At 36.1% G+C, this 12085-nt stretch overlaps 2 protein-coding genes across 2 annotated transcripts in view; both read right to left on the bottom strand.

The window, feature by feature from the left end:
- LOC142344396 (small ribosomal subunit protein eS19S-like) overlaps positions 1 to 12085 on the bottom strand; it is a 416658-nt gene that overhangs the window by 328892 nt on the left and 75681 nt on the right. The window lies entirely within an intron of this gene.
- Positions 3282 to 4642, bottom strand: LOC142344327 (putative UDP-glucuronosyltransferase ugt-50). The gene is made up of 2 exons (XM_075395915.1): positions 3627 to 4642; positions 3282 to 3333 (listed from the first exon to the last, which is right to left on the bottom strand). Exons 1-2 carry the CDS (start codon positions 4640 to 4642, stop codon positions 3282 to 3284), a joined length of 1068 nt encoding a protein of 355 aa, XP_075252030.1.

Here is a 12085-nt window from a genome sequence, read left to right as displayed (position 1 = left end):
ATAGAAGACGTGAACCGGCAGCAGGGTTTCAACTTCAAACTAAAATATTGCACGCGCTAAGCGAAGACGCATTCCAAAAACCCTCGAGCTTCACGGCTGATAGAGGTTGACATCCATCACCACCTGAAGAATCTTCCGGCGAGTTGACCCTCAATTAGCTTCACATGCACCCTCATATGCTTTGCAACATGTTTTCCCTGTCAGGCGGATAAAAACTCGGAAAAGAGATACAATGTATGAACCAGAAGGAGTCTGGATTATAATGGTAATTTTGACACGTCATCGGATTCACTGATCAACGCTCCACCTAGACGTAAGCGCCGGGCTGGAGTCGTCGCAAATGTCCAAAAAACGTCCTTATCCGTTATCGAAAACTCCAAGCAACAGCGGAACAGGTGTCAGAGGAGAGGAAAATTCCGCTTGTGATTGGAGATGTCTCCCCAGTGAGATCTTTCCATGACATCAGGAGCCCGACACCCAAGGTGAGGACAATATAATTTCCCTGACAGTATATGAAGCGGATTCAAAGATGACTCTGAGTCAAACTGTTTTGGACAACCGTGGACCATTAGTTAATGTTTTGAATATGTTACCATTATTAAAGTTTCGTCATTGTGCAATTTTAATCAAAACTCGGGGGGGGGGGAATGTCATACCTGCCATCATTCATTATTTAGTGCAGTAAAATTAATATGACCCAGTATTTTATTTCAAATAATTTTGACCTCCATTTCATTATTAATCAGATCTCATTTCATTTTTCTCGCTTGCCTAAGCTATAGTCTTTTGACCACGTTTTTACTTCCCGCTGCTTGATCAAACAATTCTGTTCAAAAACACTTTGTTGACTAGTACTCTACTTTCATTCATTTATTTTAACCAGTCCATTTGTTTTAGTCATCTCGCGGCGGGAAAAGGGTAGTAAATAATTAAGTGCAACACAGCGCATTGTGGTGGAGGAGAAAGAACACAGGTGTTTTGCGATGCCATTAAAAAATGTGGTTTAGATTAGTCGCTTTGCGTTGCAATTTCACAATCAAAATAGTTGAGTTTCGTTTGCTCCATTTAAGCCATAATGAAAAAATCACAAAAACGAAGAACGTCAATTAACGGTAAAGTCTGTGTGCTTAATTTAACAACTTAATTTTAAAATGCATGAAGCTAAATGAACTAAAAGTTACCACGAGGAACTCATTTATTTTTTGGGCTGAATAGGCGTATATGCAGAGCGAACACAATCACAAATTATAAACAAGTTGTTCCGATAAAATCTTAATTAAACAATCAAGACAGTGACACTTACAGCAGGTTTTTGGCGATGGTTTCTTATCTTCTTTCTATGTTCATGTACAGTTCTTGTGATTTCAGTGTTGTCCTGATTCTTCATCCCCATTAGCTAAGCTCTTGCATTTTACCTCTAAAATTTATTTTTTTTTTCGTTATTTTATAGCTTCAACACTGGTACTAAATCCATTTGGTCAGGCCTCGTGGGCTATGGCCATACATCAGCAGCCAATTCATTCTAAATCAAATTGTCACAAAACTATGATTTCAGAACACAATCTTGGTATAACTATCCCATAAGTTTCTCCAAAAAGAACAATAAGTGACTCTAAAAGAATTTGGCGCTGTTTCTGGTCAAATCAAACTGAGCAGAGCTCCAAAGTTAATGGCTCCAAAACTTTCCTCGAAACTACGCAAATCAATTTCGGGAAATCAAGACATACTCCGGCTAAAAATAAAATATTAATATCAGGTTGAAGAGATGAGAGTGAATTATCCTGTATAGAACCTCTCAAGGTGCAGATTCCAAAGTGACGAAATTTCATCAGAAGTAATTTTTTTGATGCCCAACAATTCCCTAGTCGAAACCTGGAATTTATGAAAAGATCTATTAACTCCAGGTGGGGGGTAAATATTAAACTAAATTATACAGTCGAGGACCCCAGTTAAATTCGAGGCTAATTGTTTCCATTAGTCCAGCCAAATGTTTTTCATATGCAAAAATGAGGCAAACTAAAACGTTCCGACAACATTTGGGTTCAATCTCGTGACCTTCTCCAATCCTACCAAATGCTTAACCAATTGCGCTAATTGTCCTTAACTTTGGAGGAAAATGAAAACAACTCATAATAACGGTCGCGAGCGTAATTCCAGGACGTGTTTTATTGTCCAGCCAAACTCCAGAACACCGTTATTCTCCAGTCAAATGCCAGAACACCTTTATTGTCCAGCCAAATTCCAGGACGTATGTTTTAGTTCCAGTCAAATTCTAGGACGGTTGTTTTAGTTCCAGCCAAAGTCCAGGACATCACATTGGTTTCAGACAAATTTTTTTCATATCCAATATCTGTCGAGGACAGTCTTTTCATAACCTAAATCTGTCGAGGACGGTCTTTTAATATTTCCAGGTCTCGACTAGGGTTGCAAACTGCACCTTACACATATGCAGACAATTCAAGTATAAGTTATTCTGTACTTACACACCGTGACCCCCCAAACAACAAAATAGGCGGTTTTTAAACTCTCAACCTGTGTTTTTGCATGATTTTTTTTTAAAAAAACAAATGCTTTCAGTTATCGTGTTGAGTTGATTTTGTTCAGAGTTTCCGAGAGTAAAAAGAAGATGCTCATTTTCTTTTCTCTCGAAATTGTGAAACCTTCTATGACCGTTTGTTTTGTAACGATTAAACAAAAAAATAATACTCTTTTCATTTTTGGTCTTTTCCTGGAGGCTATGACAGGACTTCAAGGATTTCAATTTTAAATTAGTTAATTAAGATTCTTTAATATTTTTTAACTTTTGCCAGTTTCACAAAATAATTTTCTGAGTGTAGAAGTTTTCGGATTTTAATCTTCTGGCTTTAATTAACTTTCTGGCTTTAATGGATGTCAAGTTTTCCTTTAGTTGGGAGATTTAATGAATTGCCGTTCTTTGCTACAATGTAATAATTCAAAGTTATTTGTTAAAACAGTGTTATTTTTTTTTCAAAAAAATTGTTAGGTCAAATCTTTCTGCCTTCTATTTAGTTAATTTTCTTCCTCAATAACGGTTATTGTCACGAATTCCCTCATGAACAATGAGTAGTTAAAAAGTACCCTAAAATTTGAATTTGAAATATTTTTTAATGTATTTTTTCAGTAAAAATCAGTTATTAGCAAATCATGAGCAACAGATTATCATCGGTCTTGTATATTAAATTTAGTTGTTGTGTAGAATCTCTATATTAACTTGCTTTTTGATAAGGCCTATGTTTCTACCTTTGATGCTGAGCACGGTCTCACCTGCGCCGTCTTCTTTGATTATTGTAGGCGTTTGAGTTCTCGACAATTCTAATTTATCAGAAATTATTTCAATTAATTAATCAAAATAAAATTGATTGGATTTTTTGGTATAACCAAGAGAACGATAGGTGATGAACTGTGTGAAATTGATATGAAACAAAATTTCGAGTTTTCGAAAAATTCACTGAATTTTGGTTTTTGTGTCTTGTTTTTTAATAATCTGGACAAGCAATTTGTAGATCAACGTTAGGAATCCAGTAGCAATAGCCAGAACAGAAAAGAGAAACATATACCATCCACAATAATGATAGGTGCTAATTATTTGAAAATCGAGATCGTACTGAACAGTTGTTTTCTTCCGGCCAGCAATTTCTTCCAAGAAGCCCGTTATCAGTTCTGCTTGTTCATATCGCGCGAATTCTTTTTCGATTCTAATCAAGTTGTTCTTGTAGAAGTCATAATTATCTCGCACCATCTTGATTAGTTTGTCAAGTGTTTCGAAGTCAAATGTTTCCGTATAAACTCCCAAGTTGACTTTTGCCATTTGTTTTCCATTTTGAAACTGGTCGAAGAACTGAGGCGCGAACACACCAGGGGTCTTGCTCTTTATCAAGTCAACCATAGAACCCAGGCCAGCATGGGTCACAAATATCTTGATGCGGTCGTGTTTCAGAAGTGTATATTGAGGTAAAAATCCTCCTATATAAAATTTGTCCTCAAATTTCCCAAACTTTCCAAACCCCTCTGCTAGTTCCTGCATGCCTGTTGACATTGCCCAAATTACCCGATAGTCTTTGATAGTGTATAGTTTGTCCACGAACACTTTCAGCGCGTCCTTGTCTAGAAGAGAATGGGTTCCGAGTGAGATATAGACTATGTCAAGATCGTCTTTTAAGATCCATTGCTCGAGATCCGGATTCAATTTGGGCAATTTACTCTCATCGCGGATTCCCCCTATGTAGATGTGTTCCACAGATGAATGGGGTTCCGGGTAAATTGACGGAGATGTCGGGACAATCAGCGGGAAATGACTAGGGTAGTCTCCGCATAGAAACCCACCTTGATAATCCATTTCGGGCAATCCCAAACCCCTTCTTTTTTCAATTATCCAGTCAGTGCATGGCTTGTAAATCAGCTTCACAATTACACTCTCAAGGATTCCATTGAACCACTTTTCCTGCACGTGTTCAACCCCAGCTGGAGCGCCTGGAACCTGAACAAGAACTGGAATGTCAAATTGTTCCGCAGCTATAATAGAACCCTGGAAAAATTGATCTGCTATGATGACGTCATAAACTCCCTTATTTTCGGCCAAATGTTCACTCGTAATGTTATACGCAAAAGTCATGATATCCATTACTCGTCTGCAAAAATTCAAGAGGAAATCAAGCTGGCCTTGTATGTCGATTTCATTTAGAAGTCCGAACCTCTCAATAACGGTTAAGTTGAGTCTTTGTTGAAAAGGTTCGACTTTTTTGTGGCAGAATTCGGCAGTTTCGATAAAAGTACAATTATGTTTACTGCAAATTGGGTCAAAAAGTGAACTCATAGTCCCAAAATGGCCGCCGTAACACATTAATGGAAACAGAACATTTAAAGTATTAGCTGTTTGTACCAAAATACTCAAAATTGAAATGAAAATCAACATTTCGAGATGTTCGTTTTCGAATAAATTACGACCACAAAGTTTGTACGTGTGCTTCTGCCTCCAATTTATCGGCAAAATAGAATACTTGCAAACACAATAATCCTATTTAACTTTGAAAGCAAGGTTATGTATATAAATACTTCACAGAATTGGCGTGCATGAACAAACATATATGACAAATAATAATGAGCGAACAGAGTTCAACTATCCGATTATATAAATGACATACAAGAAGTGGACAATTGTCAAACAGAGGTCAGGTGGACTTTTAAGAATTAACCCCCTCTAATTCCCCTCAAAATGATGTGAGACTTGGGGGGGGGGGGGGGGGGGTAATACGGGGAATGGGGGAATGAGGGGACCACATAAAATTTACCATTTACCCCCAAATTGATGCAAGAGTAGGGTTAACTAATAGAAATTGTGTAGTTCTTAGAATACCCCCCCCCCCCCCGCCTAAATATTTACCCCAAAGCGATGTACAGTTTAAACTGAGTGAAAATCAGTGAAAAAGAAATATACCGATATCATTATAGAGTAAATTTTGCGGCATTATATCAAACTTAAATAATGATAAAACAGGTCTAAAAAGTTTTAACTAATTCACTAATATAGGAGTGCTGACAGCAAAAAATTTTCAAAAAAATTTTTGTCAAAAGGTTTCTGTAACCGGTTTTCAAATAGAACACCTGTTAGAGAATCCGTGAGACGCAAACATCTTTTGAAAACAGTTTTTCCAGAAACATAAGTAATGGTTAAGTGACTCTGCTTGAAGTCACTGAGAAATTTCGGCGTTTATCGAGAACCACGAAGCGGTTCGAGATATTTAGTCAAAATTTCGAAGTGACTTCGGCAGAGTCACTTAACCATGCTTAAAACACGAAAAGCGCATGTTTTAAAATGACGAAAGTCAACGGCAGTCAACTTCTGGCTAAATAGCAACTTTTGGCGTTTTAACTTCTGGAACAGCAGACTTTCGGCATTTTGAAATGTGCACGTGAGTGTTTTAAATGATGATAATGTGTGGATGGATACAAATCAAATTTGTTTAAAAACATTTTGAGTTGCCGTAAGTTGGAGAAAACGATGTAAAATGGGGGTAATGAGGAAAAAAATATTTAAGGCAGGGAAACGAAAATGAGGAATGGATAACAATAGAGTGGGGAGTAACGGAAAAAATTTTCGAGGGATTGGTGTTTCCGACAAACCCATCCTGTTATAATTTTTTTGGGCCGGGGTGTTTGTGTGCGTAGGTCATGGTTGTTGATTAAGTTTATTTGTTTGCGAATGAGTTTATGTGTGTGTGTGCGTGTGTGTGTTTGTGTGTTGCTGTGCGTGTGTGTATGTTGCGTGATTGAAACTAAACTGATTGCTTTTTGTGTGATTGAAACTAAACTGATTGCTTAGGTTTATCGATCTGAATGTTATAGTGAGTGTGAATGTGAGAGTTGGTGATGTTTCTGTGCTTATGGTGTATAAGTGTATGTGTTTTTAATTGTGCGTGTGTGTGTTTTATGTTTTTTGACAGTCAGAATGACTCTGTGTGTGCTACCTTGAAATGATAACTAAAGTAAAAATAACTTTGTTTTAATGTGTATAAGAGTTTGTACAAGCAGGGGCTGGCCATTGTGTGAGAGCAGATAAAATTAGGTCTGTTTGTTCTTGTGAATTCTCTTGAGGGTTTGTGGGTGTTTATGCGAGAAAAAATAGATACGTGTTTCCCGGGTCGAGGTTTGGCGGTAAATTTCCATAAGAAAAGCGGTGAAAAAAAATTCCACCACGTATTTATTACATCTTTTTTCGGTGGATGCTGTGAATCGCGGTCAATTATTTATTTTCACCGCGTTCTCCGTTTTCCTACAAAAAAGAAACTTCCGTACACGGGTTCGAACCTCTTTCCTCCTCTATGTCTTTAACGTCTTGTTCCACTGCTCCAACTGTCACTTAAATAAATGTTATTAATTGTGAATTTAAATCAGATTCATTAGTCGTTGGAAAATAAATGCGAGGAATTTTGTATCGAATGCGGTGAATTACGGTGAATTAATTTTTCCACCGCATTTATCGCATGAACCGCATTTCTTACATTATTTTGACATGAAAGCTGATGTGGTGAATATTTGTAAGAAATGCGGTGAACTTCCCGGTTAATTTTCGTAAGAAATGCGGTGAAATGCTCTGAAACATTTTTTTTCAACGCAATCACCGCGTTTCTTTTAAAAATCACCTCATTCATCGCATTTCTTACAAAAATTCACCCAAAAACCTCAACCCGGGCAACATGTGCGTGTGTTATTGTATGTTTGATAGTGTGCGTTGATATGTGTTTTCTGTACCTGAGCTCGAGAGTGAAGGAGAGAGTTTCTGTTGTGTTTATCTGTCTGCGCGCTTGCGGTGAAGAAAATTTGTGCGTTCCATAATGTTGTTAAGTTTGTGTTTGATTCTGTGTGAATGTTATTGGTGAATGTTTAAGTGTGATTCCAAATTTTTTTCGTTTTGTACCTCGCCCATCCATTTTTGCGTCCTGCGAATCTCGATCGGTGTGTGATTGTGTCTGTGTTGCAGTGTGCAGTGTCAGTGTTTCAGCCGAAGTAAAAGTAGGCCGACAAAAAAGCAAGCCGAAAGTTATGTAATAGTTATGTAATCTATCACAATTAATACAATGTTATCCGTTACAATCAATACTGCGCGTAGTATTATAGTTCATAATGTATTCCAAAGCACCAAAGAAACAAAAATACGGCAATTTTTAGACATCTAGTGGGTACGGGCCTCAGCGGACCGCTGTCCATGGCCATGCCTCTCATCCGCTGTGGGATGTAATCCGGAAATAGCGGACCGGTTATCGCGGCGAAGCGCGCCCACCGGCCCGCCAGGGCAACTTAAAATACGGGTAACTAAAAATTTTTCGGCTTACTCGACCTCATTATCAAAATTCGGCTTGCTTGCCTATCGACTTGCTTGACCGCCACCGATTATGCTATAGTTGTTTATTTTGTGTTTGTGTGCGTGAGTTCTGGTATGTCTGTGTGTGTGTGTGTGTGTGTGTGTGTGTGTGTGTGTGTGTGTGTGTGTGTGTGTGTGTGTGTGTGTGTGTGTGTGTGTGTGTGTGTGTGTGTGTGTGATACAATCACATAATACAGAGTCCAAGATATTTTGCTTCTTTGTAACTATTGGATTAGAAAAGAGTTATTTTGTTTTTGTAAACGAACTTATGTCATCATGTGTGGCAGTGGAAGTGTTTGCTTGTTGCTGCAGAATAGTTTTTTTTGTATCTGATGTATTTGAAAACCAGCTGTTTTGTGGTGTTTTCAGCATTTGCTTATGTGCGAGTGTCTGTCTTTGAGTGCGTGATGTGTGTTTGTGTTTTTGTAGTCTTGACGTAGAATTTGAGTGTGTGTAAGAATGCCTTTGGTGTTCTCGAACACGTTCTCGAAAGCAAGCCCTTCTACTAAGCCTGACACATATCTTGGCTCTGAAAGGTGACAACCTCACAACTGTTGTTGCTTCTGTACTCAGAGGGAAAAAAGAGGAAGTACTAGAAGATATTATTGTGTTCCTTTATTATTCTGGAGAAGATGGCGGGAGAGAAGGCCGAGTTCAATCCGTCTTTGATGCGCCAAAGACCCCTGAAAGCTGGTTGTGAATATTACAATGTCTTCATATTATTCTATATTTCCATAAGTTTTAAGTTTAGCCAATCAAAAGCATTGACGTCAGAACCTCGCTCTTTTCTTTTTGGTGATACGTACCGAATGGAGCATAAACTTGGTATAATCAAACTTCTCCTCGCTATCATATCCTGTTTTGTACATGCAATCCAATTTATTTAAGAACCAGACGCCCGTATTATTCCCTGTGCACTAGTTTTAATCAGTTGCACATATTTGTTTCTACTAACTGTATTTCATCACAAAATTTTTTATTCATAATAATGTTAATTAATTTTTGATTCAATTCATAATAATTTAATTTTTAATTTGCTATCAATCACCTCGCTTCATTGCTGATTGTTTTTACGAAATTCAATCTAATAAATTTTCTATTCAATATTTGCCTTTTTGTTTATCACTTTTTGACAATTTGGGGAATCGTGGATCAACTACGAATGGAAACAACCAACGATGCAAAATTTCAGTGAAATCATTGTGTAAGTAAAAAAACAGAATTAGCTAAACAAATTTATTTTGCATATAAATATAGTGTACTCCTTTTTGTTCTGAATTAATCTTTTTGTAAATTATTCCTTTAGTCAAACGAATAGAGCTTCACTTAGGCATATTTCTTCTGCTATCAGCATTTGAGTTATCTTTAAGCATCTTTTTAGTCCTGATTCGTGTCCATTTTAATATCCAACGGTGTATTTTGTAGTTTTCAATGTGTGAGAGCAAGTGATTGTAATCATATATCCGCGAAAGTGTCAAGCAGTGCGTTTCCGTGTTGGTATGTGTTCCATTTTTTGTCTTTGAGTGTGGGTGTGTGTGTGTGTGTGTGTGGGGTCGTTTGTACGTTTGCTTGTAAGGTTAAAGGTGTGCGCGTCAAGTTAGTTGTGTTGGTGTGTTTGTGTAGGTATGTATATGATAGTACAAGTTATTTGATTTTTTGTTATGAATGTGAACCTCTGTTTGCAGGAATCTACGTGTAAAATTTGCAGAATAGTTTTCTGCTAGTTTTAGAAGAAATTGTGTAAGATTTCTTGATAAATAACACAAAAAATTTAAGTTGTGACAAACAGTCACTTATTTTTGCTGCACGATACAATCAGATAGATGGAAACTGTTTGTTAGATCTTCAAAGAAGCTAACGTTTTAGTTTATGCGGACAATTCGATAAAGTACGTAGAAAATTTTTTCATCACCAAAACCTTTTTTCTCTGCAATTTTGTCAAAATATAGGTGAGGTAGGTCTGGAATTGTCAGCAAACAGACACACTCTGAATCCAATGGAAAGCGTATGGACATTTTTGACGCAGAAATTGCAATAGCAGACCGTAATTTTGGGACAATTTGCACCATAACATCTTGGAATCATGACTCAGATTTCATCACAAAATTTTTGAAAACAATTGAAACTGTCTACTATTCGCTAAAAAGCTGAACGATAATGAGCTGCTGCTAGAGATTTGATTTGATTCAAAACGATACGATTTTTGATGTATGTGGTGCATTTTAGAAATTCTCAAATTGCACTTATTTTTTTGTACTAAAGTGTTGTACCCAATTAAGCGTATAAATTGAGCAAAAATTCAATCAAATTTTTTCTCTGAGAATCTATCCAACCGTTGGACTTCAGCGGAGTAATTTAAAAAATATCGTTTTGCGTTAAATAGGTAATTTTTTCATTTTTCCGACCCTTCTTGAGAGGAGAGGAACTATATGCTCAAATGGGTCTTTTTTGTTTAGTAAATTTTAACCGATCGACCTACACATCGTAGAAAGTTGAAAGTCGTATCAATAAAAGGCCCTTCCAGCGTAGAATGTGGAATTAAAAATATTTGTTTTGAATTTTTTTTTTCTAGAGCGAATTATCGCGGTTTAAGTTTTTGTGAATATTAGACAGATTTGCGCTGTTTTTGATCTCATTTTCCCAATTTTTTGCCTTAAATTTTGTCAATTTAGCTAAATTATGTAAAAATTGTTAAAAAAATAGTACTGTTGATGTCTTTATTAAAACAAAAAAATTTTGTTGACTTAATTGAATTAAACTTTTGGCTAAATTTGTGGCTAAAATTTGGCTAAATTTTTCAAAATTCCGCTTTTTTATCAACAATTGACCAAACTGAGCTTCTCTAGTCCCCTTTGAGTAACTTTGCCGGAAATACACAGCCAAGAACGACTAACAAAATCTTTGTAAATTACAAAGGGAGCTAGACAAACTTCCACTCCTATTGAGAGAAGTTTAAATTTTTTAAATTTTGCCGTTTTTGAATTTTTAAGGTTTTTGCGGTTCAAAACGTTAAAATCTTTGCCGAATTAAAATATTTATCGTTTTTTGCTAAATTTACTCTATGATTATCAAAAACGCAGAAGTTATTTTGATCTTTACACTATCAAATTATCTAGATATGAAAAATTTGAAACTATTGAAGCTTCTTAATGGAGCAACAGCAATAGCAAGGCTGGTTTTTTCTACTCTTCGACCGTTACAAGCCAAAATTAGTTCTGTTTGTAATCAGTCGGTTGGCCTTTTTTAAAAAAAATTTCAATGTTATATAAGGAGCAGAACAATTCTTTTCAAACCTCATTGTTGATAGGTCCAGTTGGCTTCCTAAGCATCTCCAAATTAATGTATCTAGTTTCTTTACTCGGAAGATTTTTTACAAGTTTTGACTTTTAAAAAAGTTTGATTTTCAAATAAACAGTGGCTCATTGAACTTAGCCACTAATTTTCACTTAGTTTGGTCAACTTGTAGCTTACTGTCAGCAAAGAAAGAATGCTTCTTCTCTCTTTCTTCTACTGAAATAAATTTAATGATTTTCGGGTTTTATGCGTTAACTTATAGTTTTCCGGCTTTGATATTACTAGATTTGACCATTTTTAGGATTTTTAGGCATTGGACCATTGCTAACATGTTTTCTCGTTTTGTCACAATATCGTATTATTGACAGTTCAAAAATTACATTAATGCAGTTCAGTATAGGCAAAATTGAAGATAAAAAATTCTTTAGAGGGATTGATATGGTTTTAACGGCTTCGATATCCCTTTCTCAAAGAAATAAATTGATTTTTTTTACATTTGTCTTTGACTGAGGATTTTAGTTTGTCCTTTTAGTCTTTTGAAAAATCTTGGATAATGACAGGTCCTATTGGCCAATTCTGGAGGAATAAATGAGCATATATTCTGTTTTGAGCAGATATCTGATAGCTTTCATGACTTTAAAACAATTGTTTAAAAAAAAACACTTTCTAAATTTGTTGTTTTTTGTCTATTTGTTACCAAGTCACAACAGGTCACAATTGTTAAAAAATAGTTCACACTTGAGACTATAAATGTCAAGGGGAGTTGTAAAAAATCTTATGTTTTACAGAATTCGTTATGAATCTACTGGTTTCGACACAGTTTTCTCGTAAAAAAGTTAACTACTTTTTTATTCTTGTTGAATGAATTTCGCCACTATTTTTCTCTTAATTCGGTCAACTTGTAGCGTAGTG

The sequence above is a fragment of the Convolutriloba macropyga genome, chromosome 8 (genome assembly GCF_964194025.1).
Source record: "Convolutriloba macropyga chromosome 8, txConMacr16.3, whole genome shotgun sequence".
In the NCBI taxonomy this organism is placed as follows: Eukaryota; Metazoa; Xenacoelomorpha; order Acoela; family Convolutidae; genus Convolutriloba; species Convolutriloba macropyga.
Note: the sequence above shows the minus strand (reverse complement) of the source record. Positions and strands in the feature narration are given on the sequence as shown.

Coding starts and splice junctions, on each gene's coding strand:
- LOC142344327 (XM_075395915.1), bottom strand. CDS start 4,642: ATGGATATCATGACTTTTGCGTATAACATTACGAGTGAACATTTGGCC. Junction 3,334..3,626: donor CGGAAGAAAACAACTGTTCA/GTACGATCTCGA, acceptor CTGATAAATTAG/AATTGTCGAGAACTCAAACG.